Source organism: Perognathus longimembris, chromosome 9, assembly GCF_023159225.1.
Source record: "Perognathus longimembris pacificus isolate PPM17 chromosome 9, ASM2315922v1, whole genome shotgun sequence".
NCBI lineage: Eukaryota > Metazoa > Chordata > Mammalia > Rodentia > Heteromyidae > Perognathus > Perognathus longimembris.
Window position 1 is genome coordinate 60,481,543 of NC_063169.1, and position 27,811 is coordinate 60,509,353.

General features: G+C 39.0%; 1 protein-coding gene and 1 non-coding gene across 2 annotated transcripts in view; one reads left to right on the forward strand and one right to left on the reverse strand.

Annotated features, from left to right (window-relative positions):
• The window catches only part of Adgb (androglobin), a 94,514-nt gene extending 71,090 nt beyond the window's left edge, over positions 1-23,424 (forward strand). Inside the window, exons 29-36 of the mRNA XM_048354251.1 lie at positions 112-223; positions 4,493-4,665; positions 8,352-8,528; positions 9,209-9,314; positions 16,611-16,730; positions 19,804-19,897; positions 21,016-21,199; positions 23,129-23,424. Of these exons, the coding sequence (XP_048210208.1) occupies positions 112-223; positions 4,493-4,665; positions 8,352-8,528; positions 9,209-9,314; positions 16,611-16,730; positions 19,804-19,897; positions 21,016-21,199; positions 23,129-23,329 (1,167 nt within the window). The 3' untranslated portion in view covers positions 23,330-23,424. The remainder of the gene's footprint in view (positions 1-111; positions 224-4,492; positions 4,666-8,351; positions 8,529-9,208; positions 9,315-16,610; positions 16,731-19,803; positions 19,898-21,015; positions 21,200-23,128) is intronic.
• On the reverse strand, positions 1,364-1,470 carry LOC125357824. The gene has a single exon (XR_007212217.1). It is a non-coding gene; the product is annotated as a U6 spliceosomal RNA (small nuclear RNA).
• Positions 23,425-27,811: the final 4,387 nt, after the last annotated feature.

Here is a 27,811-nt window from a genome sequence, read left to right on the forward strand (position 1 = left end):
TTTACCTCATGATCCAGAAATTATACATTAAAATTATACATTGAGTTATATTGAATGTATTCTATCTACTTTCTTCTCAATTGTTCTTAAACACTTCATTTTATTTCACAGGGCTATAAATATATCATACAGTGTTTGGTGCTGTATAACAGCTGGACTCTCACTGAAGGTCAGCTGACATTTGTTCAAGCACTAAAAGACTTAGAGAAAAGTGACACCAAAGGTAAGTCACTCCAAATGCTTATATATGCACTTTACATTTCATATAAATATTTACCTCTAAATGAGTCCCAGAATTATTAAACTATTGATTATAATTCAGATTCATTTCCTGTCCTGTTTATTGAATCTACATTAGAATGTATTGCCTGTATTGTATATGAGAAACAAAGATATCCGATTGCTTAGGAAATCTCCAGTGAAAGAAAACTGGTTTGTTTCTTGAAAATATAAATGATTCTTAAGTCTCACATCATAAGTCATAGGTAGCTCTATGTCTTTGAAAAATAGAATCACAGCAAGATGATAGCAAGATAGATGATAATTAGATATATAGAGAGATAGATTAGACAGACAGATAGATTAGATAGACAGACATGAAATGTGGAATTTGTAAAGGATATTATGTATATTTTCTGTTTACATTCTTTTTAAAAATTTAAGTAAGAATCATAAATGCAAACTATTTTAAAATATAACAAAACTACATGAAAGGGAAAGTGGTAAATATTAAGATCCATTATTTGCCACTATCAAAGGCTGCTTTATCTTCCAGAATTTTTAATGCATTTTATCATACACAGGATAAGACATAAATTTGTCTCTTCCCATCAGAATACACAATAGTCCCACCTTTCCCTTTCCCTCGGTTTCTCTTTCTGTGGTTTCAATTATCTGTGGTCAATTGTGGCCTAAAAATATTAGAATAGTGCAATAAAGAATTAAGATGTTCTGAGCCAGTGAGACAACATTCACACAACTTTCATTATAGTCATTTGTTATAATCAATCTATTGGCTTAGATAATGTCTAAAATACAGAACAGGCAAGACTGTTGTAAAGACTCAGAATATTTTTTTTCAATTTTTTATTATCAAACTGATGTACAGAGAGGTTACAGTTTCATACGTTAGGCATTGGATACATTTCTTGTACTGTTTGTTACCTCATCCCTCATTCCCCCCTCTCTCCTCCCCCTTTCCCTTTCCCCCCTGAGGTGTTCAGTTCACTTACACCAAACAGTTTTGCAAGTATTGCTTTTGTAGTTGTTTGTCTTTTTTTTTTTTTTTACCCTGTGTCTCTCAATTTTGGTATTCCCTTTCAATTTCCTAGTTCCAATACCAGTATACATGGTTTCCAATATACAAAATATGGAACGCTTCACGAATTTGCGTGTCATCCTTGTGCAGGGGCCATGCTAATCTTCTCTGTATCGTTCCAATTTTAGTATATGTCCTGATGAAGCGAGCACAAGACTCAGAATATTATGTGGAAAGTTCCTAGATAATATTGACATTCCAAAAATACATTTATAATTATTATGCATTCCAACTAGAAAATAAGTATATAAGCAGTATATAATTTTCTGATATTGCTTTTGATCATTTTACATATGAATGAGCAGCTGCCAGAGTTAAATTATACCTTGCATTGAATAATGTATTTGTTGCTGTAAAGAAGCAAGCAAAGAAACTCATAATAGAATTATATTTAAAATTAAGTAGAGAAATTTTCTATTTCAAAGATTATGCCAAGCAGTTTTATGAGAGTCAAGCGGCTTTTGAATTCAGAATAATAGGTCCTTAATACCATGTTTCTTAATGTGGATTTCTAGACAACTTGATTAAATTTAAGCCTATCAATATATCAACTGCTGCGCTTTGATTATAAATTTACAACTTGAAACTTACGTGCTCTAACTTGAAGGCTATCTTTTAGAAAACTGTAAGCTACTGTACACAAAGAAGCTTTTACTATCATATTGATGACCTGACTTGAAATTTTGTATTCATTCTGAAGTTAATGGGAATGTTTTACTCATTTTAAACGGAATGGCTAATTGCTATGGGCAAATTTGATTTTTCAAACAATTCCTTTGTGTATAGCTGAAAATAGAATGGCAAGACCCCAATTACACCAAAATTTGCAACCCAGGTTACTTCTGCCCTCTTGTCTCAGGACATTGGCTCTGATTCACACGAGGCAACAGTGCCACCTTTAGTATGTTTCAGAACTGAAATTTTAGAAGTTGCTGTCTGAAAGGGCTAATTAGACTTGGGGAGAGTGGAGACCAAAGGATGTTAGCCAGGAGCCCATAGTCCCCTCCTCTGTCTCCATATTTATCTAAGGATGCAGTGATTTGGGTTCCTTTTGCCACTACATTCTGTTTTACGTGGCTACCTTGTACACCTGAATTTCTAGTCACTTGGCTAAAATACATATAAACTTTATCATTATCAAAAACTTGAAGTCTTGTTCAATTTTATAAGCAGGATGATAACACCATTTCCTTAACTCGACTTAATGTACTGGTTGTTTTGAGTTTTGATGGAAAGAAAGGTGGTACAATGAATATATTGTGCATCCAATTCAAGGTTGTTGTAGAAAGCAATTGTTTCATACATTATATATTGTAGTCATATAATAAGTTTGTGAATAATTACATATTAGATGTGTTTATATGTACATGTATATGAGATTTTCTCCTTCATAAGTATGACTATATTTAATAAGCATGTACATTATCCAAAACAAGTATTCTAGTTTAAACATTATATGAATGATCAAATCCCAATCAGTTTATTTAGTTCCTGACTATATAAGCCAAGCACTGAATTTTAACTGTAAGGGCAAGAATGCATTTCTTTTTTAAAAATTTATTTATTAATTAAACAAAATTTTTTTGACAAGGTGTTGTGCAAAAAGGGTACAGTTACATAGTAGGTCAGTGTGTACATTTCTTGTGATATCTTACACCCTGTTTTTCTTTCCCTTCCCTAGGTCAGACAGACATATATACAATAACCAGTGTACCAAGAACATATACAGTAGCCACGTGGCCTACGCCAAAGAAAATTCGCCTAGGGCTTTAAATGTAATGTCGACATTAGACAATATGTCGACAGTAGTCTTATATGAACGTACATACATACATAGCTTTTGAGCTATTGTACAAGAATGCATTTCTATAATGTTTACAAGTATTACCATCTACTGAACATTTCCATCTAATGTGTTTTGGTTGCTTGTAAGATAATATAAAAGTCATAGTTATTACATGAACAAATATTCCCAAGCATTTTGTGCAAGGAGCTTATAAGTTTATCCCAGTGATTATTCCCTCTGAGGTCTTAAAAACCACATGTTTATACATGTGGGGTCACCGTGTTCATATTTTGAGTTGCTGGGATGCTTTCTTTCATGTCTTGTTCCTATATATGCTGCCACCATGAGATGGCTTTCTCACAAGCTTTGCATATGAAACAATCTGATAGTGAGAATATACTACAAGTTAAGCACTGTAGTGGGTTGTACTTAGGGATTTAAATGAGGCAGATTACAATGTTCTAGCCTTCGAGGAACTTGTAATTCATGGAGACAAGGTTACAACAAGTTATGCCAGTTGGGAGTTTGCCAGTTACATTGAATATTTCAATGTTGATGAGATCTCTGTGAGTTATATTTGGCCGGGTCAAGAAGCAGTGGATTCAAGACCCGGTACTGAAAAAGCACTGACATTATTGTCTGTCTCCTGATAAAAATCCTAGTCTTCATTTTTGTATCTTCTCTTGATCTTCTTTTCATGGTGCTTCATCTCTAATCTTATGGCCTCATTTTTCATAGAACTAATCTGATTCTCCTCCTGTGGGTCCATTCTGCTCACTTTTCTGCTCACAGTTAAATCAGTCTGCTTATCTTGTCCTTTATGCTGTGCTCTCCCAACAAGAGCTCTAAGCTACCTGAATTACATAAAATACTCATTCTTTGTGCACTGTGTCTCAGATGAACAGAATAGATAGCTTCTTGGGAGGTTCAGGGATTTTTAAATTCAAATCCAAGAGGATTTTCAATAATAATAACAATTTAAAACTATAGAATAGATGAAGACAGAGATTTTTAAGAACAAATGCCTTTACAAACTTTAAAATTAAGCTGGAATTAAGCCAAGTTACATATGGCTATAAATTAAGTTTTTAGTTATAAAAATTCCTAGGAAATTATTAAAAGCTAAAATATATAGAAAACATACAAAATTAAGGCATTAAAATTGTACAATAGTAAATAACTTTAATGCCAACATTCACACTGCAATACTGATTTCATGGTATATGAATTATATCTCAATTGTATTTCAAAAGGTCAAACTAACCTTGATATAGGATCTGTTTGTTATTTGTTTATAAAAAAAAAAGAGAAAAGAAACCCACAGCCTTCATTTCCTTGATTTTATGATCATTTAAATACTTGCTGTTTCCCTATTTATACCTCTCTAGGTCACATGGAGAAACATGAAGAATTAGTTACTATGGGAAGCCCAGATGCCCATGCTATTAGTGAGGGGCAGAAATCAGCATCAACTTCCAAAACAACCCGGAAAGGCAAAGAAAAGTCTGCTGACAAAGAAAAGGCATCTAAAGAAAAGCAGGGCCCTCGTTTTGAGCCTCAGGTATGGTGTGGTATTTTACCTGTTGGAGTCACTTAATGAGCTAGGAATCATTGACTCACTGTGGTCCTTTTCTTCTAAGGACAAAATTGTGAAAATTTGATCTTCTTGATTCTGTCAGTCATCTCCATACCATGAAGATGTTTTGGGGACACTTATCCCAACTTCCCTTTCCCAGATCAATATTGTTTTTTATACATTAATTGGCCTGCTAGTATACACAGCACTAGTCCTACTATACCTGCAACTTGAACTGTGTGTGTGTGTGTGTGAGAGAGAGAGAGAGAGAGAGAGAGAGAGAGAGAGAGAGAAAGAGACAGAGAGAGAGACACACAGAGAGAGAGCGAGAGCGAGAGAGAGAGAGAGAGAGAGAGAGAGAGAGAGAGAGAGAGCACGAGCATGTGCAATTTTTGGAGCTTGAACTCGGGACCTGAGGGCTGTTCTTGAGTATTTTTGCTCAAGGCTAGTGCTCTCCCACTTGGGCCACAGCTCCACTTCTGGCTCTTTTAGTAGTTACAGATAAGAATCGAACATACTTTTGTGGCAGGGCTGACCTTGAACCTCCATCCTCACATCTCAGCCTCTTGAGTAACTAGGATTATAGACAGAAGACACTGGCTCCCAGCTTGGAACTTGAACTTTTAAGGTCAATATGACACGATATCTACCCTTAAGGAACTCATTGTAGTAGAGCGGATTAATGATATAAACAGAGGAGTTTCCTTAGTTTCTTTGTGGATCTGGCTTTTTACCTGCTGAGTAAGGTGAGCCTTACCAACAGAATTTTAACATTGGAAGTTGTCCACACAGTGCTAGAAAGCACAGCCTCTTCCAGGAGCGTCTGAACCCAGAACTGAATCCATGAGCAAAGACCTGCTGAGACAAAAAGCAAATCTAGGCTGGTTTGGCAAAACATAAAGTTAGGAGAAATAAGGCTAAAATATAAAGTGAGGCCTAGATCAAATCTCACGGGACCACTGGATCTCTGTCTCTAGTGTTATGGGGTTTGAAGTGTTATGGGGTTCAAGGGAAGGGATTCCCCATCCCTCCAAGAATCCACCACTCAGAGACAGCCTCAAGCAAAAAAAATGGATTTATTGGGGAAGCATAAAGCCAAATGACCAGCCAAGGACACAGCGCAGACTCGGGAGCTGAACTGGGACAGTGAAAAATGGTCTGACCAGCCAGGGACACAGCACAGACTCAGGAGCTGCCACTGTGACCCCTAGCAATCCTCAAATTGGGGTTTATCAAGGTAAAAGCATAGCACAGATGTAGGGGCTTGACGCAGGGGGTAGAGCACACAATAAGTTCACAGATATAGGAGGTTGACTCAGGTGGTAAATCACGCAACAAAGCAAGCATGGCACAGATGTAGGAAGTTGACACAGGGGGTAGAGAAAGCAACAAACAAGTTAAGCAAGCCATTTACAGAAGCAGAATTTTGGGGTCAGGTTGACCTAATCTACTCTCCCCAACATTTCCTACCATGTTTCCCGAATCAAGATGGAGTCAGCTCTACAAGACTAGCACAAAGGCCATGATACCAGGCTCCCTCAGGGCAAGTCACATTTCAGTGATGGAGGCTAAGAAAGAGCATCCACGAGTGGCCAAGGTGAAGAGTGCAAAACAGGTCAATTGATGTGCAGATTCCGGTTATGTTTTAAAATACTACATTCCAACAAAATATCGATGAGGACAAAAGTCTTTTCACAGTTATAACCATTGCTTTGCTTATGCCAAACTGGAAGTACTGTAATGGAGGTGGGAATGAAGAAGTATGTTGACATGAACTGGTACATTTCAGGTACTTGGCAGCTTTTAAAGGTCTGGATTCAAAAGAGAGAAGACTAGCCAACGGATGAAAATGCTCCCCTGGTATAAGCAAAAAGGGTGCAAGGTATTTCCCAGGATCAGATCAAAAGAAAGGAAGAGGGGGACAAGTGAAGGAACAAGCAAGGGTAGACTTATCCAAAGTGGATGGGGTAGGGGAGGGTTAAGAAAGAAGCAAGAAGGAAGTGTATGCCAGATGTCAGTATCACTAGTAAAATTGAAAGTTAAGGAAAATCAACAGAGAAAACATTATATGGATGTCCCAGATGCAAGGAATGGAAACCTCTGTCCTTGTGTGTGAAAAATATAAATCTCTACCTGGAATTGGCCTTGGGAAACACAGTGAAAACAGCAAACACAACCTATCTATAGATAGGGTCTCCCTAGAATCCTGACAGCGCTCCTGTCTCCACATCAAAACAGGGTCCCAGAAAACTTGGAAGGAAATTCACTTAGCAAGCCACCAAATAAGAAAGAGAAGAATTTCCATGGGGTGAGGTCTCATTCTCATTGGCACACTAGGGGAGTACTGTGAAAATCATTGTTTTGGTACCCAGAAACTAGTTATATATGAAAAGTGGCAGCAACATTTCCCCGGGTACATTGTTTGTCATGGACACTTGACATAATCTCAACTTCATATAAAGTGCTAAGTAGCCATATCATTGTTATTATCTGACTTACTTCAAAAGAACTAAGATACGATGAAGACTGATTCAAAGCTAGTTCATTTGAAAAGGGAGAGAGTCTGATTAAGATGATTCAGTCTGAGGATGAAGAATGAAGTGAAAGCCATCAACCTTCAACCTTCGGAGACTTTTGTGACACCGTCGCCCATAGTAATACACATAATGAGAACTCCAGGAGGAGAAGAGAAAATGGTAGCAAAGCAATGTGAAGACATAAAGCCCTTCCCTTCACTTGATCACTATTAGTGAACCTCTCCTAAATAGAAACTGTCAAGCCCTAGTTTTCCTCCTAGCTTGGCAGGGATTGGCTATCTAGCTCTCAGTATTATGAAGAGTTTTCCTGAGTGGATATAAATGTAACATAGACATTATTGTGTACAATTTTAAAGATGAGGTGCACAAATCTTTACTGTGTAAATGATGTGTGCTTTGTTGGACAAGGTCATTTCTACAAATTCACTATAGCCAAGCATGCCCCTTCTTCTCCTCACCTATACTGATCTCTTTCTAGATATCCTAGATTTGATTTGTGTGTCTTGAAACTTCATACAAAAGAAACATACAGGATGGACTCTTCTGTTCAACTTGTAATTGGCCCAAAAAAATGTTTGCTGTGAGATTCTTTCACACAGTAGTACATAAGAGTAGTTTAGTATTGTTTAATGTTAGTAGTGCCCAGTTCATGAATTTGTCCATTCATCAGTTGATAGTCATTTAGGCTGTGGTTATGATTAAGACTGCAGTGAGGCGGGGCACTGCTGGCTCACATCTGTGATCCTAGCTACTCAGGAGGCTGAGATCCGAGGACAGTGGTTTGAAGCCAGCCCAGGCAAGAAAGCCCTTGAGACTTTTGTCTCCAACTAGCTACCAAAAAGCTGCAGTAGATCTGTGGCTCATACAGTAGAACACAAGCCTTGAACGAAAAAAGGTCAGGAACAGCACCCAGACTCTGAGTTCAAACCCCAGGATTGGCATCCCTCCCCCCCCCCCCCCCCCGGCCCCAGTAAAAATGACCACAGTGAATATACCTGCACAAATCTTTTGTGAGTGAAATTTTCATTTCTCTTGCGTGAATATCTGATAGTGAAACTATGAATTAGAAGATAAAACCTAAGCCCTTTTCAAAGGGGAATAGCATTCATCTGAAAAGCTTTTATATTTTTGCAGGCAGCCACTGTTCACTCTCAACAAGAAGATCCAAACAAACCCTACTGGATTTTGAGGCTTGTCTCTGAACACAGCGAATCGGAATACTTTGATGTGAGAAAAGATACAGAGAGAGCAGATGAAATCAGGGCCATGAAACAAGCCTGGGAGACTACGGAGCCAGGAAGAGCAATCAAGGTCACTTGACAGGTTTTGTTTTTAATTAGGTATGGTGTAAGGAAAGGTCTGGTTGGCAAAACCATTGTTTCTCCCCCTCCCCCATCCCCCTTCTACCAATGGTACCTAGAATTTTTTCTCTGACATTGATCTCCTAAATGTTAAGGTCCCATTTGGACACATTGCAAAACACCAGGGGTCTCACCAAAGCAAAGCCTAGCAGAGCCAATGACAGGTCCCAGCTAGGAATTCCCGCCTTCTTTCACATCATCCCTGGAAAACTTGAGTTAAGATCACTTGCAAATGGACTCAGTACCGCACAGGGATGGAGAAGAAGCATGTGCTGCCCGGCGGCTGTGGGCCACACCCTGCCTCTGGGTTTCCTTGTATTTTCTGGAAGAATCTTTGCCATGATGAAACTTCCTTGGGTTAGCATTTCCCGCCCCTACTCAGGAACACAGGACAGGGTTGAGGAGCCCCTGGCTGGCAGGTAGTGTGCTGTAAGGTCGTTGTGGCTTCATCCGTTTCTAACGATAAGCCGTCGGAACTGCCAAGGGCTTAGAATCAGAGCGGATTTCCAGGGGTCAACTGCCCAGGCCGCCCGTGCCCCCTCCCGCCGTTTGCGCGCTGCACCCCTGCGGTGGCGGGGCTGGCCCGTGGTGTGCGCCCCAGCTCACGGGGTGCGAATGTGTGTCCCCCAGGCTTCGCAGGCCCGCTTGCGTTACCTCAACAAATTCATCAAGAAATCCTCCGACGCCCCCGAGGATGCCTCTGCGACCGAGGGCCCCACAAAGCACTCGGAAGAAGGTCAGTGCCTCCCACCCAGCCCCGGCCTCCCCGGCGGGGATCCCCGTGCACCTGTCCAGAGATGAGGAAACACGTTAATTCCCAGATGGCAGTAAAAGACTCTATCCTATATTATATACTATATTATATTTTATATATGCATATGTAACATATTATATAACTAGTATATGATATATCTCTTAAATATACTATATATGATACATATTACATGGAAAGTGTATTACACATAATATGTATTCTATAGTGTTTATTATATTATAATGTAATATGTTGCATATTAGTATATAATATAATATTACATATATAATGTACATACACATAGTATACATGTATGTATATCTTATGTATACATGTAATATGTAGAGGTACAATATACTCACATATACATATATAATATATGCCAGATCATATATATATATACTTCATATATTATATAATATAATATATATTATATGTAAGGTATGTTATAATTATTTTCAAATCCCAGAACGCATCATGGGAATATTTTTCTGTGTTATTTGTGTAAGTGCCTGGTATGATATTCTCTTTGTACATGTACACAATGTTTCTACTCCCATCACCCTCCATGGTCCCCTTTCCTAGTCTCATGGGTCTCTTTCACAAAGTTACCCATTTACCTTCATGTCTTTCCATTTTGTTGTTTTCTGTTGAGATTCTAAATATGAGAAAAGACAGGATATTTGTCCTTCTGAGTGTGGTTTAATTCGCTTAGCTTGATCTTCTCCAGTTCTATCCATTTTCCTCCAGATGACAAAATTATATTCTTTTTTATGACTAAATAATATCCCCTTTTGTATATATACCAAATTTCTCTCTTTGTTAGACATCAAATAGAACTCAATTTATGCCTGATCATATAATTTCTTTGTCCATTCATCTGTGGTTGGGGACCTAAGATAATTTACTAGTTTGGGTATTAGCACTAGGGTTGCACTTATTTCTGTTGTATGCTGACTTTGATTCCTTTGGATATATGCCCAGGTACAGTTTAAAGGCTCATAAGACAATTCTATTTTAATTAGTTGAGGAACTTCCATACTGATTTCCATGTGGAAATGCATGGATGGAGTCATTTACAACACCACCATATATATAGGGTGCTTTTTCTGGCCTCCCTCATCCTCCAAATCCTTTCCAGCAGTTGTTTGTTTCCTTGATAGTTTGTCTGGAGTGAGGTAGAATCTCTAGGTAGTCTTTTATTTTGATTTTGATCTTTAAGTAGTTATGCAAAGGAGTTGCTATTTAACAAAGTGGTTTATGAGTACAGTGCGTCTTGATCACCATCCCTTTCAGCATTCTCAACCACCCCTCCCTAACCGCGCTTTCCCTTATGTTTCTTAGTTTTGTGGTTTATGCATTGGATTCTTGACTGCATTCTCCCCTCTTTCTCCTTTTCATTAGTCTACCTTTCTCCCCTAGCCCCCACCCTTCCTTTTGCAAGTACCCATTTCTGGTGCGTATTTTGTTGGGCTTTGGCTTTGCCTTGTTAAGGAATTACACTACTTGAGTTCTCTCTTGAATTCACCGTGTTTCAGTTAATACATTTGTAACTACTTCCATACCACTCAGTATGTTCACTTATAGTTTTAGCAAAGTAGCAGAATATAAAATCAACATACAAAAAAATCAGTACTTTTTCTCTATACCAACAAAGAACAAGCTTAGAACAACCAATTCTCTATTCTCAATAGTTTAAAAAAATAAGCCTATCCAAAGTATAAGACTTTTGTTGTAAAAACTATAAAACACTGAAGAAAGAAACAGAAGACACTGGAAACTGGAAACAACACCCAAATTTATGGCACTAATAATATGAAAGTTACTACATTACCAGAACGAATTGACGAATTTTGTAATCCTCATCAAAAGTTTAATGGAATTCGTTATAGAAATTGGAAAAAATTTCAAATTCACATGAAATCAACAAAACACCTAAATAAACAACTTCCAATTACCCTACAGAGCATATACAAAACACTGAAACTTGATCCTTAGCTCTCACTCTATACCAAAAATCAATGGATTTTTAGGAGACGAGGGGGAAAATGCAGACAGGAGTCCTACAAAGTTAAGAATAGTAAGGGGAGGAGTGAGTGGGGGGATGGGTGAGAATGTTGAAAGAGGTGACTCCCATCAAGATGCATTGTATTCATAAACTGTTTTGTTAAATGGTAACTCCTTTGTGCAACTACACAAAGATAATTTTTTAATTAAAAAATTTTAAAAATTGATATTTCATTGGTAACGATCTTAATGTAAGGTCTGAAATTTTGAATCTACTGAAAGAAAACAGGATATAAGCATGGGCAATAGCTTTCTGACCAGAACTGTAATTGTTCAGGAAATAGCAAAACAAGAAAAAAAAGAAAAGATAAACAGATTGCATCCAATTAAGAAGCTTTTGCACAGCAAAGGAAACAAGTACCAGAGTGAAGCAAATATTTGCCAGATATTCAGCACATTAAAGATTAATATGCTGACTTTGTAAAGAGCTCCAAAAGTCAAATACCACAATATCCCCATTAATAAATGAATGAATTGAATCAGACAGTTCTCAGAAGTACAAATAGCTAATACATATATATGAAAAAAATGCTCAAAATATTTAGCCACCAAGTAATCCTTCTAAGTTCACAACAAGCCAAGAGATGAAGACAGCACGCTGACTGGGCCTTTACGAATCATTCCCACAATCACGTGACTACCTCCAACTTCTACTACCTGAGATTCCATGGAGGAGAGAGGAAGTAACATCCCAAATCATCCCTCTCATGTGTCCATCTTGAGGGATGTAATTCAATGATTACTCTGAACATGTTAGAGTCTCCTACTTTCCATAGAATATTACAAATAGTATATATCACCCTCAGTCTCTTATCCCAGGCTAGGCACTCTCTAATATTTGTTGTTTGTTTTAGGGCTTGAACTCAGGGTTTGGATGCTGTCCCTGAGCTCTTTTGCTCAAGGCTGGTGCTCTACCACTTTGAGCCACAGCCCCACTTCTGGCTTTTGAGTGGTTAATCGGAGATTCGAGACTCATGGGGAACCTCATGAGGACCACAATCCTCAGATCTCAGCTTCCTGAGTAGCTAAGATTACAAGCATGAGCCACTGGTTCCAGGCTTTCTCTAATATTTTATGACCTTACTTGGCACCTGCCATAGCTATGAGGCAGATATGAATATTTCCATTTTACTTTACTTTTCCTATGTCATACATTTAGAAAAGGACAATGCCAGGATTTGAAATACTATTATTTGAAATACTGCTGCTATTCCTGTAATCATTAGAATCTATGTTATGTTAAAGTGAAGGTGAATAAAAATCAGTACTTGATCTTTGAGATATATCCTTGCTGTTTTAAATACCCTTTGTTGAAAGCTTGGACAAATGGGACTGCATCAAACTGCAGAGCTTCTGCACGGCAAAGGATGTAGCTCGCAAGATAAACAGAAAGCCCACAGACTGGGAGAAGATCTTTACCGGCCATTCAGCAGACAAAGGCCTTATCTCTAAAATATATGCGGAACTAAAAAAATTACCTTCTTCCAAAACAAAACTGCAAAGAACCAATAGCCCCCTCATCAGGTGGGCTAAAGACTTACAAAGAGACTTCTCTGATGAGGAAATGAGAATGGCCAAGAGACATATGAAAAAGTGCTCTACATCACTGGCCATAAAAGAAATGCAAATCAAAACAACATTGAGATTCCATCTCACCCCAGGAAGAATGTCATATATCAAGAAAACTAACAATAACAATTGTTGGAGGGGATGTAACCAAAAGGGGACCCTACTTCATTGTTGGTGGGAATGTAAACTGGTTCAGCCACTCTGGCAAGCAGTATGGAGATTCCTCAGAAGGCTAAATATAGAACTCCCCTATGACCCAGCAGCCCCACTTTTGGGTATCTATCCAAAAGACCACAAAATCACAGTAATGCCACCAGCACAACAATGTTCATTGCAGCACAATTTGTCATAGCTAGAATCTGGAACCAACCCAGATGCCCCTCAGTAGACGAATGGATCAGGAAAATGTGGTACATATACACAATGGAATTTTATGCCTCTATCAGAAAGAATGACATTGCCCCATTTGTAAGGAAATGGAAGGACTTGGAAAAAATTATACTAAGTGAAGTGAGCTAGACCCAAAGAAACATGGACTCTATGGTCTCCCTTATTGGGAATAATTAGTACAGGTTTAGGCAAGTCATAGCAGAGCATCACAAGAGCCCAATAGCTATACCCTTATGAACACATAAGATGATGCTAAGTGAAATGAACTCCATGTTATGGAAACAATTAATATATCACAGTTTTAACTACTTTCAACGTCCCATGTGTATCTGTAGCTTCTATTATTGATGTTGTTCTTGTATCACCATCCTGTGGTTGTACCTTCACTCTCTCTGTAATCTTATCTGAGTATATTGGAAACTGTGTATACTGGTATTAGAACTAGGAAATTGAAAGGGAATACCAAAATCGAGAGACACAGGGTAAAAAAAGACAAACAACTACAAAAGCAATACTTGCAAAACTGTTTGGTGTAAGTGAACTGAACACCTCATGGGGGGAAAGGGAAAGGGGGAGGAGGGAGAGGGGTATGAGGGACAAGGTAACAAATAGTACAAGAACTGTATCCACTGCCTAACGTATGAAACTGTAACCTCTCTGTACATCAGTTTGATAATAAAAATTTGAAAAAAAATACCCTTTGTTATGGATGTTAGTTAAAACAAGGAAGATCATCTAGTACTACTGAAATAAGGGATATAGAATTCATCTTGCATGCAGGAAACTAGTGATTTTACCCAAAGACAGGTGAAGAGTTAACTGGGAAATTACTCCTAGGAATTTGCTTAGGTATCAAGGAATTTGGCTACCAGAGGTGAGAGAGGAGGAACTCCTGGGTATCGTGTAGGGAGAGATTTTAGCTTAGTGAGAATCTTTGTTAAAACTGGAATCGGCAGATTAATGAGAAGTCCTAACTGAGAACAGGACTCAGAGAAGGCTTGCCCTGTTAAAACACACATATGCAGCCAAGGCACAAACTTCAATTGTACAGCCTGACTGATTTTTGCATATACATATATGTATACAGGAGCCCATCAGAAAGAGACATAGAACAGTTACTGCTAAAGCTTTCCTCCTTCCCCTTCCTGCCATTTCCTCCATAAAGGAATATGCTCTCCAAATATCTGACTGTGTAGGAGTGAATTTCTTCTTGGGTCAGGTGTAGTAAACTGTGTCTTATAAATGATTCGTAAACTGTTGGAATAAACTGTGTTCCTTCTCTTTTCTCTTGATCAGTCCTGCTCATAAGCATGTATCAATTTCAGGAATATTTTTAAAGGACAAAATTTTGACTACTAGGTATTCCCCTATTATTTCAATGGTTTCCTATGTTCTTTTTATGTCTGCCTTTTATCTAAAATAGAATATAATGAATATTATTATCTGCAATTAATAAATAGGGAACTGACATTTGCCTAATGTGGAAGTTGTAATAGATTTACAGGTTTTCCTTCATGGTTGATGGATCTAAAACAGTGAAAATAATTCTTGTTAAGAAAAGTATCCCAGCCTTAAGATTTCATAAATAGCCCTATATAGCAATATAATATGTATGACATTTTACATGATATACATATTATATATTATCTTTTCCCTGGACAAACCAAGCTACCTTAGTAAAAATCAAGTCGCAGTCATGCTAGTAAATCTTGCCAGTTCTACACATCTGAAGCAAGCAACATTCCATGTATTGATGCAGTGGAAAACATTTCTCACATCCATGAAGGTTAAACAAGTTTTTGTGAAGAAAAAAAAAAAAAGAAAAAAAGGCCACAACACACTTTAGGCATTTCCGCTGCTTTTTCAGCTAACAGACTATTACTCTATTTTTATAAAATCATACTATCCAAAACAGGAAATATATAGCAATAATCTAGTCAAATCGTGTCACCTGAAATTACATTTTCATTTAACCAGTTCCCTCCTCCCAGAGAGGGGCGTTTCATAGCAAGCAAATGTCCACCTCCCTCTCTTTTCTGCTGGGTGAATCTTCTTCACAGAATTCTCCATCATGATTTCAACCTTCCTCACCATTCTGACATCCCAAAGACCAGAAACATCATATGGAGTTCAAAAGCAACACTGAGCCAGGAGCGGTGACTCAGTGCTGTCATCCTAGCTACCCAGAGAGTAGAAACCAGGAGAATCATGGCCAATGCCAGCCTGTGCAGAAGTTCCAGAGACTCTCAGCTCAACAAACGAAAAGCTGGAAACAGAAGCTCACACACCAGTTACCCCAACTGTGTGGGAAGAAAAAATAGGAATATCAGGGTCCAAACTGGCCCTTACAAAGTAACTATTTGAAAAATAATAAAAATTTAAAAGTCTGGGCATGTGTAGTAGAGACCAGTACTTTATTACATTTAAAACACAGGCATGTCACAAGCTTTTGGCTCATGGAGGGGAAGCAAAATTGAAAGGGAATACAATGAAAGGCGTGCTGGACAGATCACATGTAGATTTACCAAAGGAAAAGGAGAACGCCCTTCCATCCCAGGAGTGGGGACACACAGGAAGAGAATGGAAATTAGCAAGCCCAAGAAGAAAAGAAAACAAAGCCTGGAAATGGAAGATGAATCTATTTTGCATCTTTAAGAATAAATGAATTTAACAAATTCTTCTGAGAAATACAAGGAGCCAGAGATCTTGAAGGCCATAATGTTCCTAGTTTAATCAGATATATTTTAAGCCAATTTTGATTAAGTGCCTACATGCAGGACTCCCTTCCCAAAGAAAAGTACCCCACCTAGCCTTAAAAAATGCCCTGCACTTCAGAGCTGGTAGTACTTGCTCCAGGGCTCACCTCATTTGCATTTATATTTTCTCTGCCCTTGAAAGCCTCTGATTGTATGTGGCCTTTTAAGATCCTGAGAAAGCTTCCATTCTGCCTGTTCGTGCTGCCCACGTCATCATCGGAGACACCGATGGTTGTTTTGCTAGTACTCAGATTCAAAGTTGCAAAACTTTTCAGTCATCTCCTCCAAACCAGTGCTCCAGCAAGCAAGCCCCATGCCATTCTTTTACATGTGGGATTTAGCCAAGTGCAAGCATTTTCAGTAAGCATTTTCAGCAAGCATTTTCATGACATGTGTCATGTTGTAGGAGAAACGCCATCAATTATCACTAAAGACGTAAAGAGTGCGCAGAGTATAGACTTCAAAGACTACAAAGATATAACACCAACACAATCAGGGAATTTGCTGATGAAGAAGTGGCAGACATCCAAAGGCATGAAGGATTTGACAAAATCCCTGAGCAGTGATGATGGGGCAAACATAACAGGCAAAGAAGAGCATGAGCAGAGTCCAAAGTGTTGACCTCATCAATGAGATTCGTTTATATATCATAGCAAGGATATGCTATGCTAGTGTTCATAAAGTAGAACGACCTATAGTGGAGGTGCATAGGATTTTATTTTACTTTGCAGAGTTGATACTCAAGAGATACTAAGTACTGAACTAAGATCCTTAGTACTGAACCTAAAGATAAAAGGACCACCCCCCCAAAAAAAGAAAATGAACACAAAGAGAAAATTAACAGGCATGTTCTTCTCTTGGTATAACGTCTTTGTATCTACAAATACTTAAAATAATAAATCATCAGTAACATACTCCACACATCTAATTGATAAGAAAATATTTTCTTCTAAATCAAATCCAACAGAATTAATTTGTAAAAGAAATGATCCAAGTTTGAAATACTAAGAGTAGAATTAGTAGATGTATTCTTAAGGAAGTTTAGAGTGGAAGAGAGATAGCAGGAGAAAATGAGAGAGGGATAACAATTTTTGACAAGAATTATACTCATTTCTCTACTTATGTAACTGAAAGCCCTCTGTACATCATCTTTACAATAAAAATATAAAAAAGAAATTTTAGAAATATGATCTCTTAGTAATCATGATTTAAAAGAAAAGTATTTATTCACTGCTTTCTTGAATATCTTTGTTATCAAAATGCCAATATTTTAGGATTGCTTTGTTTCATGCTATAAAATGAAAAACATGATTGAATTTATATTTTATTCATGGACTAGAGCCAGGAATTATATGACTACTTGGTTTGTTCACAAGTATATAATACTATTTTTTTAAACCATTGGATGTCTTCTTTTTCCCCCCTTTATTGTCAAAGTGAAGTACAGAGAGGATACAGTTTCATATGTAAGGTAGTGAGTACATTTCTTGTTCAACTTGTTACCTCCTTCCTCATTTCCCCTCCCCCCATTCTCTTTTCCCCCATGAGTTGTTCAGTTGTTTACACCAAATGGTTTTGTAAGTATTGCTTTTGGAGTCATTTGTCTTTTTATCCTTTGTCTCTCGATTTTGATACTCTCTTTCCCTTCCCTGGTTCTAATGTAAGTGTATACAGTATACAGGGTACTCAGATGAGATACAGTGATAGCGGGGTACAAACACAGGAAGGTAATACAAGAGAAACAAAAATTAAAGCTACGGTTTCACATGGCCTGTTGAAAACAATTACAACAATGATATAACACTTGTTCCCATAACATGGAGTTCATTTCACTTAGCATCATCTTATGTGTTCATTAGGGCATAGCTATTGGGCTGTTGTGATCTTCTGCTATGACTAGCCTAAGCCCATACTAATTGTTCCCTAGGAGGGAAATCATAGAGTCCATGTTTTTTCGGTCTGGCTCACTTAGAGTAATTTTTTCCAAGTCCTTCCATTTCCTTTCGAATTGGCTGTGCGTCATTCTTTCTGATAGAGACATAGAAATCCATTGTGTATATGTACCACATTTTCATGATCCACTCATCTACTGAGGGGCATCTGGGTTGGTTCCATATTTTAGCAATGACAAATTGTGCTGCGATGAACATTGCTGTGCTGTTGGCTTTAGTGTGTTCTTGCTTGTAATCTTTTGGGTAGATGCCCGAAAACGGGGCTCCTGGGTTGTAGGGGGGCTCTATGTCATATAATAATAGTCTTATGCACATATTTCTAAGAGCGTTTAGAACTTAAAAAGGCATCATGACTTTATAAATTTTCAAAATGGATAGAGTCTACTACACCATACCAGTAGATACAAGATTAAATAGTTGGTAGAGTTACCTCCAAATGACTGAGTAAAAACTCATCATTTCCCCCCCGCCTTACCCCCAAATGAAAAACTGAAAAACATTCATTTAAAACATCCTAAAATATTCAAGTGAACTGAAGGTATACAACTCAATGAAAATATTAAAACAAGAATAAGCCTAATTGTATTAGCTTTCTCTTGTGGTTAATATAACCATAAGCTTAATAAACTGAGTTGACACAAATTTGTATACTGTAGCTATAGTTGGTTTGTTGAGACAATCTCTCTTGGTGTAGCAGAGGCTGGTTGGATTCACAATCCTGTCTCAGGTTTTTGAGTGCTTCTATTGCAGGTGTAAGCCACTGTGTCTGTGTTTGTGTCTTAGCTTTAGAGGGAAGACTCTCTCCTTTTTTCAATTTCTAGTGTATCCTACCTCCTTTGAAAGCCAGAACCCTCCCTGCCTGCCTATCTGTCTCTCTTTTTGTATGTTGGTCTCTGTCTTGCTCACCGTTCTTTTTTTTCTCTCCCCTGACTTCCCCCCATACCCATCTTTTTCTCTAAGTGCTCCTGTGGGTACAGTGGGCTCACACAAGCAGTACAGGATACATTTATCAAGTCCGTTTGTCATGTAGACCACTTTGGAGACAATTCATCACTCAATCCCTCCTCGTAGGAAAGGCAGGGATTCCCAGCATAGCAATGCTGAGTTCCTTCATTACTCTCAATGTCTGTAGCTAGCCTAGAGGGACATCAGCCCTCCACCAGTGCTCCAATGCTCCATGAGGAAGTTTCACCCATCAGCAGTGTTGAAAGCAACTGGACTTTGTGGTACACCATAGGCAGTGGCCAGTATCACAACTTTCTGAGATTACCAAAACGTTGATTAGGGCTGTCTGAATAACAAAATAACCACAGTGGGTTTTGATTAGCTCCAAATCTTCTTGTGTATTTGGAAGTCCACACCCATATACAAGGTTGTGGGTGCCCTCCAGCAAACCTAGAGAGTCAATCTATTTGTCCTTGGCTCAGTATATGACCCAAAGCACTGACAGTTGCAACAGCTTTGTACCCTGCCGGAATGTTGAATTTATGCCCTAAACTACGTAGAGATACCACAATAAAAAGTGGAAGCTTTACCATCTCAAGGCATTTAAAGAAACCTCTGACAGCATACTGGCTAACCACTCATCTATTCTGCCCCAAAGGTTGTCTTAAAATTCTAAGTTAAAATTGGCACATCTGCCTCAGGTGAGGAGAGAGTTGTTCTCTGGACAGTACCTAGTGAAATGGCATGGTAAGGCAAGGTGAAATTTTGAAAATCTAGGTCTTTGTTTTTCAGCTGGGTCTCGCTCAAGATCCCCCACAATTTTGGAAACGTCTCCACAAGTAATTCGAAAAGCTCTAGAACGTGTGGACTTAAATCAATACATACGGTGAGTTTTCAAAAACATGACTGATGCAAGCAACTGTGTTCACAGAACATATATTGCCAAGGGGAAGTTGCAAGCAACTCCGAATTTCAAGTGAAATGCTTATACAATCATCAGTGTGACTGAAGTTTTAGAAACATGATTGTTACATTTTGAATTAGGCAAATGGGCTTATTAAATCAATCATAAAAGCACTTACATGGTTTTTGTCAACCTTTAATTTGAAGTTTGATTAAGAGAAAGTGAGATACAGTTTCCATCATATCCGCTGTCTTTTCTTTTACTTAGATTGAATTTTATTAAGAACTAGGTAAAATGATTCATACAGATAAAACATGCATACTTATATGTTTGAAAACACTGCCAAAACGATTTAAATAAATAAACTCAGAAACAAAACAGGCAAAATATTCCGTAATGACTTCGTCAATTTACTTCCAAATTTACTGATACTTTCTTTTTAAAAACATTATTATTAAGTAGCTATATGAACAGGTTACAATTCCATGTCAGTTATAAGTACAATGCATTTTGATCAATGTCACCCTTCTATTGTTAACCCCAAATTTTCCCCCTCCCATTCCTACCCCCAGTCACATAGTTCAATTTTTACATATGTACATCAAATATAATGACTGTGTTCATTTTTGCTGCATTTATGTTTTCCAAAATACTCTCCTAATATATCAGCGATCGAGCACAGCCCATTTAGTAATCACATATTTTTCTTCCTTTATTTTTTGTTGGTCATGGGGCTTCAACTCAGGGCCTGGGTGCTGTCTCTGAGCTCTTTTGCTAAAAGTTATCCCTCTACCACTTTGAGCCACAGAACCACTGCTGGTTTTCTGGTGGTAAATTGGAGATAAGGGTCTCATGGACTTTCCTGCCTGAGCTAACTATGATCCATGATCCCAGATTTCAGCCTTTTGAGTAGCTAGAATTACAGGTGTGAGCATTCAGCACCTGGCTTAATACTATATTTTTCTATCCCTGTTTTTTTTTATTTGATTCAGACCACAACACTGTTGACATAATTTAAAATTATTTTTGAATCCTAAAGTAACATATATCCCAAAGTTCTCAAATGGTTCATGTATTGCTTTTGATGATTTTATACCCAGGAGAACAAGAGATGATATTATGATGCAAACAGATGAACTGAGCCATCAGCAAGCGATGCAGAAAGCTGAAGAAGTTCATCAGTTTCGGCAATACAGGACCAGAATGCTTAGTGTGAGAGATATTGATCAAGAAGAACGGTGTAAGCTGAAAAATGAAGTTGTGGACATGTATGGTGAAATGCGGGTGAGTTTACAAGTACATACACGGGCTACCGTAGACATGTCTGTCAGCTCATAACAAATGAACAAACTGTCTCCATAACAAGTACATACATGGGCTGCCGGAGACATGTCAGTCAGCTCATAACAAATAAACACACTGGCTCCTGTTGGATAAGAATATGTTGCTATCATGTTTGTAGTCAAATACAAACATCCTAGTCAACACTAGGAGTTTGGGGACGAACACAAAGTGGGTGTTATAATTGCAGTGGAAATGGAATGCCGAATCACTATGCTCCTCCTCACTAGAACATTTCCCTAGAATATTCTTCCCCCAGGCAACCAAAGATTTTACATCCTCAGCTCATAAACCATCTCACCGGTGGAGAAAGCTTCCCTCGGTCCCTTCCCATAACCAGCTTCTCAGCACCACATGACCATGCCTGACTGAATTTCTCTGTGGAAACATCCTATATGTGTCCTCTTTTATTACTCTTTTATTTGTTCCACATGAAGGTAAGATGCATGTGTTGTGTATTCATACATAATGAATTCATTTTTAGTTCGGGTCCACTAGAATCTAGACCATGTGAACAGGCCCTTTATTTGGGCTTCGCAGTTGTGTCTCCAAATCCTGTTAAATGTGTCTCCTTCTCTAAAGTGTGTTTACTAAGTGAGTCAGTGAATGAATGAATGAATAAATGAGCATGGAAATGGTCACATAAGAAACAACTTCAATGTCAAGACAAAAGGAAATTTCATGGCTGCTATTCTTTTGTGTGTTTGATAGGCAGGCTAATAAAATAGATGACAGTGAGAAGGAGAAAAAAAATATTAACTATCACAGCTTTGAGTTGAGAAAATAGTGTGATGTGCCCTAGTTTGAACTGAAGCCACCTTTCTCTCCCCTCCTTCCCTCCCTCCTTCCCTCCCTCCTTTCTTCCTTCTTTCTCTCCATCTCCTTCTTCTCCTTCCTCCATCTCCTTCTCTCCTTCTCTTGGCCTTCTCCCACATGTAATTTCTCTCATCTTCTATTTGTACAATTGATGTAGAGAATCCAGTTTTGTGAGGATAGATGCAGTATTTTTCTATCACCAAAAGCTATGGGAAGTCTGATTCCAATGCCCGGTTGCTTCAACATCTCGTGCCAATTGCCAACAATATGGAAAATGACTGAACAATTCAAGATGAAGGAACAGCCAGCATTTCTAGAATGTTCTCTTTAGGAGAGCATCACTTCACTAATCCTCATTCTCTGGTTATATCCGTTTCCAAACTGTAAATAACAATGTGACCAGTTCCATATTGAGAGATGGAAGAGTAAAGGAAAATTAGCAGAGGTGATGGAAAAGACACAGCTAGTGAACAGTGGGCAATGATGTCCAAAAAGTGAAATGAATTCAGCTGACCTAGATGAAGAGAGTATGACTGAGGAATAGGACCAAGAAATGATCTTGGATTAGCTGTGTATTGGTGTCCTTGATAAATACAGTTTTGGAAGTGATAAGAGTGAAAGTTAAGTTGACAATGGTGAAGAAAGCGAGTGAATTAGGAACTACTATTTGGAAGTTCTCTGAAGACATCTCCAGTATATGTCAGGGGTAGAAGAGAATAAGAGAGCTCAGAAATACATTGAGCACAGTTAGTCTGTGAGAGACAGATTATGTCTGAACTCACTGAAAGCAGGTAGCTCTACCAGTTCAGTACTTTATCTTTCTTTTATTGTTCCCCTACACTGCCTTTACTTACCATTCATTCTTTACTTAAGCCTCACACTGCCTATTGTTTTGTATACTTATATATATCACCTCATTTTATCTTGAATAATCTAATGAAGATTCTTAAGAATATCTTGTGTAAGGATAAAGGAATAGTATTACTATTTTTTTTTCTGGAACAATATACTGCTATTAGCAGAACTGATCTACCTGATGTTTTGTTTTGAGAATAGGACACCTTAGATGAAGCAAGGGAGAAAATTTTGGACATCCGGGAAGAGTACAGAAACAAGCTGATGGAGGCTGAGCGCCTACGGCTAGAAGTGCTGGCTGCTCAGGAGGCCGCGGTTCGAGTGGAATCAGAAAGGAAGGCTACAGAGAGGAAGGCCCCAGGTCCCGACGCGCAGAAAAAAAAGAAAGGGAAGAAAAAGTAACCAGGAGATGACCAATAATGCTTCTTCTACAGAGGCAAAAAAATATTAAATGATGGAAAGTTTTATCTGTTGGTAAAATATTAGGCCAATTAAAAAAGAAAAGTTGTCTTAAAACATTCTTTATTTTTTGTTAAGGTGTTAGTTTTTCCTCAGGAAGTTAGTGTTTGAAGTCCTCAGAGTTTAAAGCGTTTAAAAAAATTGCTAGCAGATCTTGAAAGTACAAGAAAATAGGTATGTAGCCTGGATTTTTAGCTAGTAGTAAAACTCCATAAGGAGGAAAAAAAAATAGCTCTTGTCCTTAGAAGAAATTTAGTCTCATACCTTAAAGTCTTTAAAATACTAACAAACTGGATGCAGGTGACTCACTCTTGTAATCTTAGCTGAAAGGAGATCAAGATCTGTGAATCTTGGTTTGAACCCAGCCTGGGTAGCAAAAGCCTTGAGACTTTTATCTTCAACTACCCCCCCCCCCCCAACACACACACAAGCCAGAAGTGGAGCTTTGGCTCAAGTGGTAGAGCACTAAGCAAAAATGCTAGAGAACAGCACCTAGGCCTAAGTTCAAGCCCTAGGACCAGCACACAAAACAATTTCATAAGTATACTTCATATTCATTCTCCCTCCCTTCCTTCCTTCCTTCCTTCCTTTCCTTCCTTCCTTCCTTCCTTCCTTCCTTCCTTCCTTCCTTCCTTCCCTTCCTCCTCCCTCCTCCCTCCCTCCCTCCCTCCCTCCCTCCCTCCCTCCCTTCCTCCCTCCCTCCCTTCCTTCCTTCCTCCTTTCTGTTTTTTACCAGTCCAATGCTAGCAATATTCCTATTTTTTTTTTTTTTTGCCAGTTCCTGGGCTTGAACACATGGCCTGGGCACTGTCCCTGAGCATCTTTGTGCTCAAGGCTAGCACACTGCCACTTAAGCCCCAGTGCCACTTCCGGCTTTTTCTGAGTAGTTTATTCATGGTAAGAGTCTCAGGGACTTTCCTGCCTGGGCTGGTTTCGAACCTCAACCCTCAGATCTCAGCCCCCTGAGATGTTAGGGTTATGGGGGGGGAGGGGTGGAGCCATGGGCTCCAGCTAGCATTCAATTTTCTAAAGCTGAATGTAAGTACACCTTGCTGGGAAAAAAAAAAAAAAAACTTGCTGTTCTGGTGCATTGCACCCAAAATGTTACAACTCGGGAACCTGAGCATGTGACCCCGAACTCATCCCTCCTCCAAATCCCAGCCCCACGTTTCCTCCTGGACCAATGCCTTCTGGTGAGCCAGTGTTAGACAACTGGAGTGTGTGAATCAACAGAAGCATCAAGGACCATCTCAGATGACAACCACCATCGGTGATTACAGCTTGATTTTTTTTTATATAAATATTTTTAACTCACGCACACATGATGTATGACCTATTGTTTGTTGCTGTGGCGAAATATTTGAGGGGACAGCTTAAAAGGAAGAATTATTTCTTCTGCTTGCAGTTTCAGGGGTTCCCGTTGGTGCGCGCATGCTCAGACATCACGGCGGTGAGAGAGAGTGAAGGGGAGGCTGCTTGCTTCCAGACACAGGAGAAGGGGAGTGTGGAGAAGTCAGGCATAGGTATTTGGAGATGTGTCCAGACCTGCTTTCTCCAACTGGCCCCGCTTAGTTTCCCCCATCTCCAAAGACAGCACCACCCAGGGGCTAAGGTGGTAGCTAGAGGCTTGCCCAGCATGTACCAGGCCCTGGGAATACAGCCTCAGCACCTCCGAAAACAGTAGTGCCACCAGCTGAGAAGCATCTGCTCAACGCAGAGTCCACAGGGGAACTTTCATGTTTAAAGCACAGCACATGGACAACTGAGTTCAACCCAGGGGCTGGGAAAATGGCGAAGGCAGGGGAAACTGAAACCACATGCAAAATAATAAAACAAGATTTATTGTCAGATACAAGACACAAAATTTATGGCCTACAGCCCTGATTACATAAAAGTAATACATTTAGGGCTGGGAATATGGCCTAGTGGTAGAGTGCTTGCCTCATACATGAAGCCCTGGGTTCGATTCCTCATCACCACCATATATAGAAAACGCCAGAAGTGGCACTATGGCTCAAGTGGTAGAGTGCTAGCCTTGAGCAAAAAGAAGCCAGGGACAGTGCTCAGGCCCTGAGTTCAAGCCCCAGGACTGGCAAAAATAAGTAATACATTTAATACACCAACCATAAAACTTTGAGGAGAAAACAAAAGGGAAAACACTTGTCTTAGCAAAACAGCTTTGGATATGATGCTAGAAGTACAGGTAGCAAATGGGACAACATCAAAGAAGTTTCTGTACAGAAAAGTTGCTAAACGTAAAGGTAATCTACACAATGGGAGAAAATATTTGGAATCCCTTTCTGCCGATGAGTTATTGGAAACATATAAGCAAGTGTACAGCAGCCAAGCAACAAATAACCTGGTTAAAAAATGAACAAAGAACCTGTATAGAAATAGAAACTTTCCCCAAAATTAAAATGGCCAACAGGTTTATGAAATGGTACTCAATACCATGAATCATGGGACAAAAATCAAAACATCTGGAAAGACATAAAAATAAGACAAATATTAAGAGCTTATGGAGAAAAGACATTTCGGTTGACACTGTGGGACAATGTAAAGTGGTACAGCCATCATGGAACATGGTATGGGGACCTGGAAAAGGATTATGTGATGATCACATGGACTAGGCCTGGCGTTCCTGCAGTGCTAATAAGCATCAGATCCCGAGTTCAAACCCCAGTTCTGCCCAAATAATAAACTTCTGTCCTCCACCAAAGGAGATTAGGAGATTCAATCCAACTGAAGGATGGGAGAAAATATTTACAAACTATAATACAACATTCATATTTAGAATGTACAAGTAACTCAAAACACTAATTGGCAAAAGTGGGGGAAAAATCCTACTGGGTACCAGTGGCTCATGCCTGTCATCCTAGCTACTCATGAAGCTGAGATCGGACGATCAGGGTTTGAATCTGGATAGAACAGACTCTTATCTCTAACTGTTATGTACAGGATACCCAGGTGGGCCTTGAACCCATAAAAATCGTTACCAGCACTCAGTCAATTGGGCTAGGAGTCTTTACTTAGCTGTGCACAGCGTCTGCTTGCACGACCAGGATGGTGACAAACAGTGCCGAGGCCAAAGAGGGCTGGGCTTTTAAGGGCAATTATCACATGTACCACTGGCAGGTGGTCATGGGGTAAGAACCACATTCACCACACGCAAGTGGTCTGGCCAGGTTAAGCCAAGCGAGCAAGCAGACGTACAGAAGCAGAATTGCTGTAAACCCCAGCAAGCAAAGCAATCCAAGCAATACAATTCCTGGTTCTAGGTGTGACTGGTCTTAGCCTTAAATCTTTCTCTTCCTAGATCTTCCCCAAAATGGAGTGAGTGGTCTTCCTCATTCCTTTCTTTTGCCTAGGTTAATCTGCTTTGGGCTCCTGTTATTCAGCTTAGGTTTGCCTCTCCCCAGGCCCACTACTTTGTCTAAGCCTGCTGTTTGTAGGGACTCAAAACAGGGGGTTCCCCTACACCTTTCACTTGGTTTCCACACTAACCGTGTATAAAAGTCTGAAGTTGAACACGTAGAGCTGCGGCTCAATCAGTAGAGCAACTAGCCCTAGGCACAGAAGCTCAGAGACAGTACTCAGACCCCGAGTTCCATCTCCAGGGCCAGCACATAACACACAAAACGATTCCCAAACCAATTTTAAAGATGGACCAGTGATCTGAATCGACAGTTCTCTAAACAAGATATAAAATAGACAATAGGACATGGAAAATATTCAAATATCACTTGAAAGTCAGGGAGTCAAGTCAAAATTATATTAAGTCATGCTCTCACTCTAGGTAGAATGGCTAAACTAAAAAGAAAGGAAAACACCTTTAAAATAACCAATGTGGCTGGAAGCTAGTGGCTCAACCCTGTAATCCTATATACTCAGGAGGCTGAGATCTGGAGATTTGCGGCTCAAAGCCAGCCTGAGCAGAGAAGTCCAAGTGATTTCATCTCCCAATTAAACTGCAGAATTTCCACATGTCACATCCAGCTTTTGATTCTGCTTTCGGTTATTTCATGAGCTCAAGCCAGTAGTTGATACTTTTTAGCAAGTGCAGCTTTTGAATACCTTTAGAAATGCACTAGAACGAAGGGCATGCTTGTATGTATATTTGTAATCACTGTCACTCATAATGAAATAGGCACATGAATTCTGATCTACATACAGGTGGTTTGGCATCAGACTCAGAAGGAGCTTGACACTGATGACTCGTTCTCCAATATGGAAAACCACTTGGGCTAAATTTCTACAGATGACAGCATAGCATTGACCATTTTTGTACATGATGATTCAATGCCAAAATATTCAGTGATCATTAAAACAATGAAATTTACTTTTTTCCTAACCTATCTATTGAAAATAGGTTCTACTTTTCAAAGGCCAAAGTTAAATAGTTTTTTAATGTGACTTTCTCATATT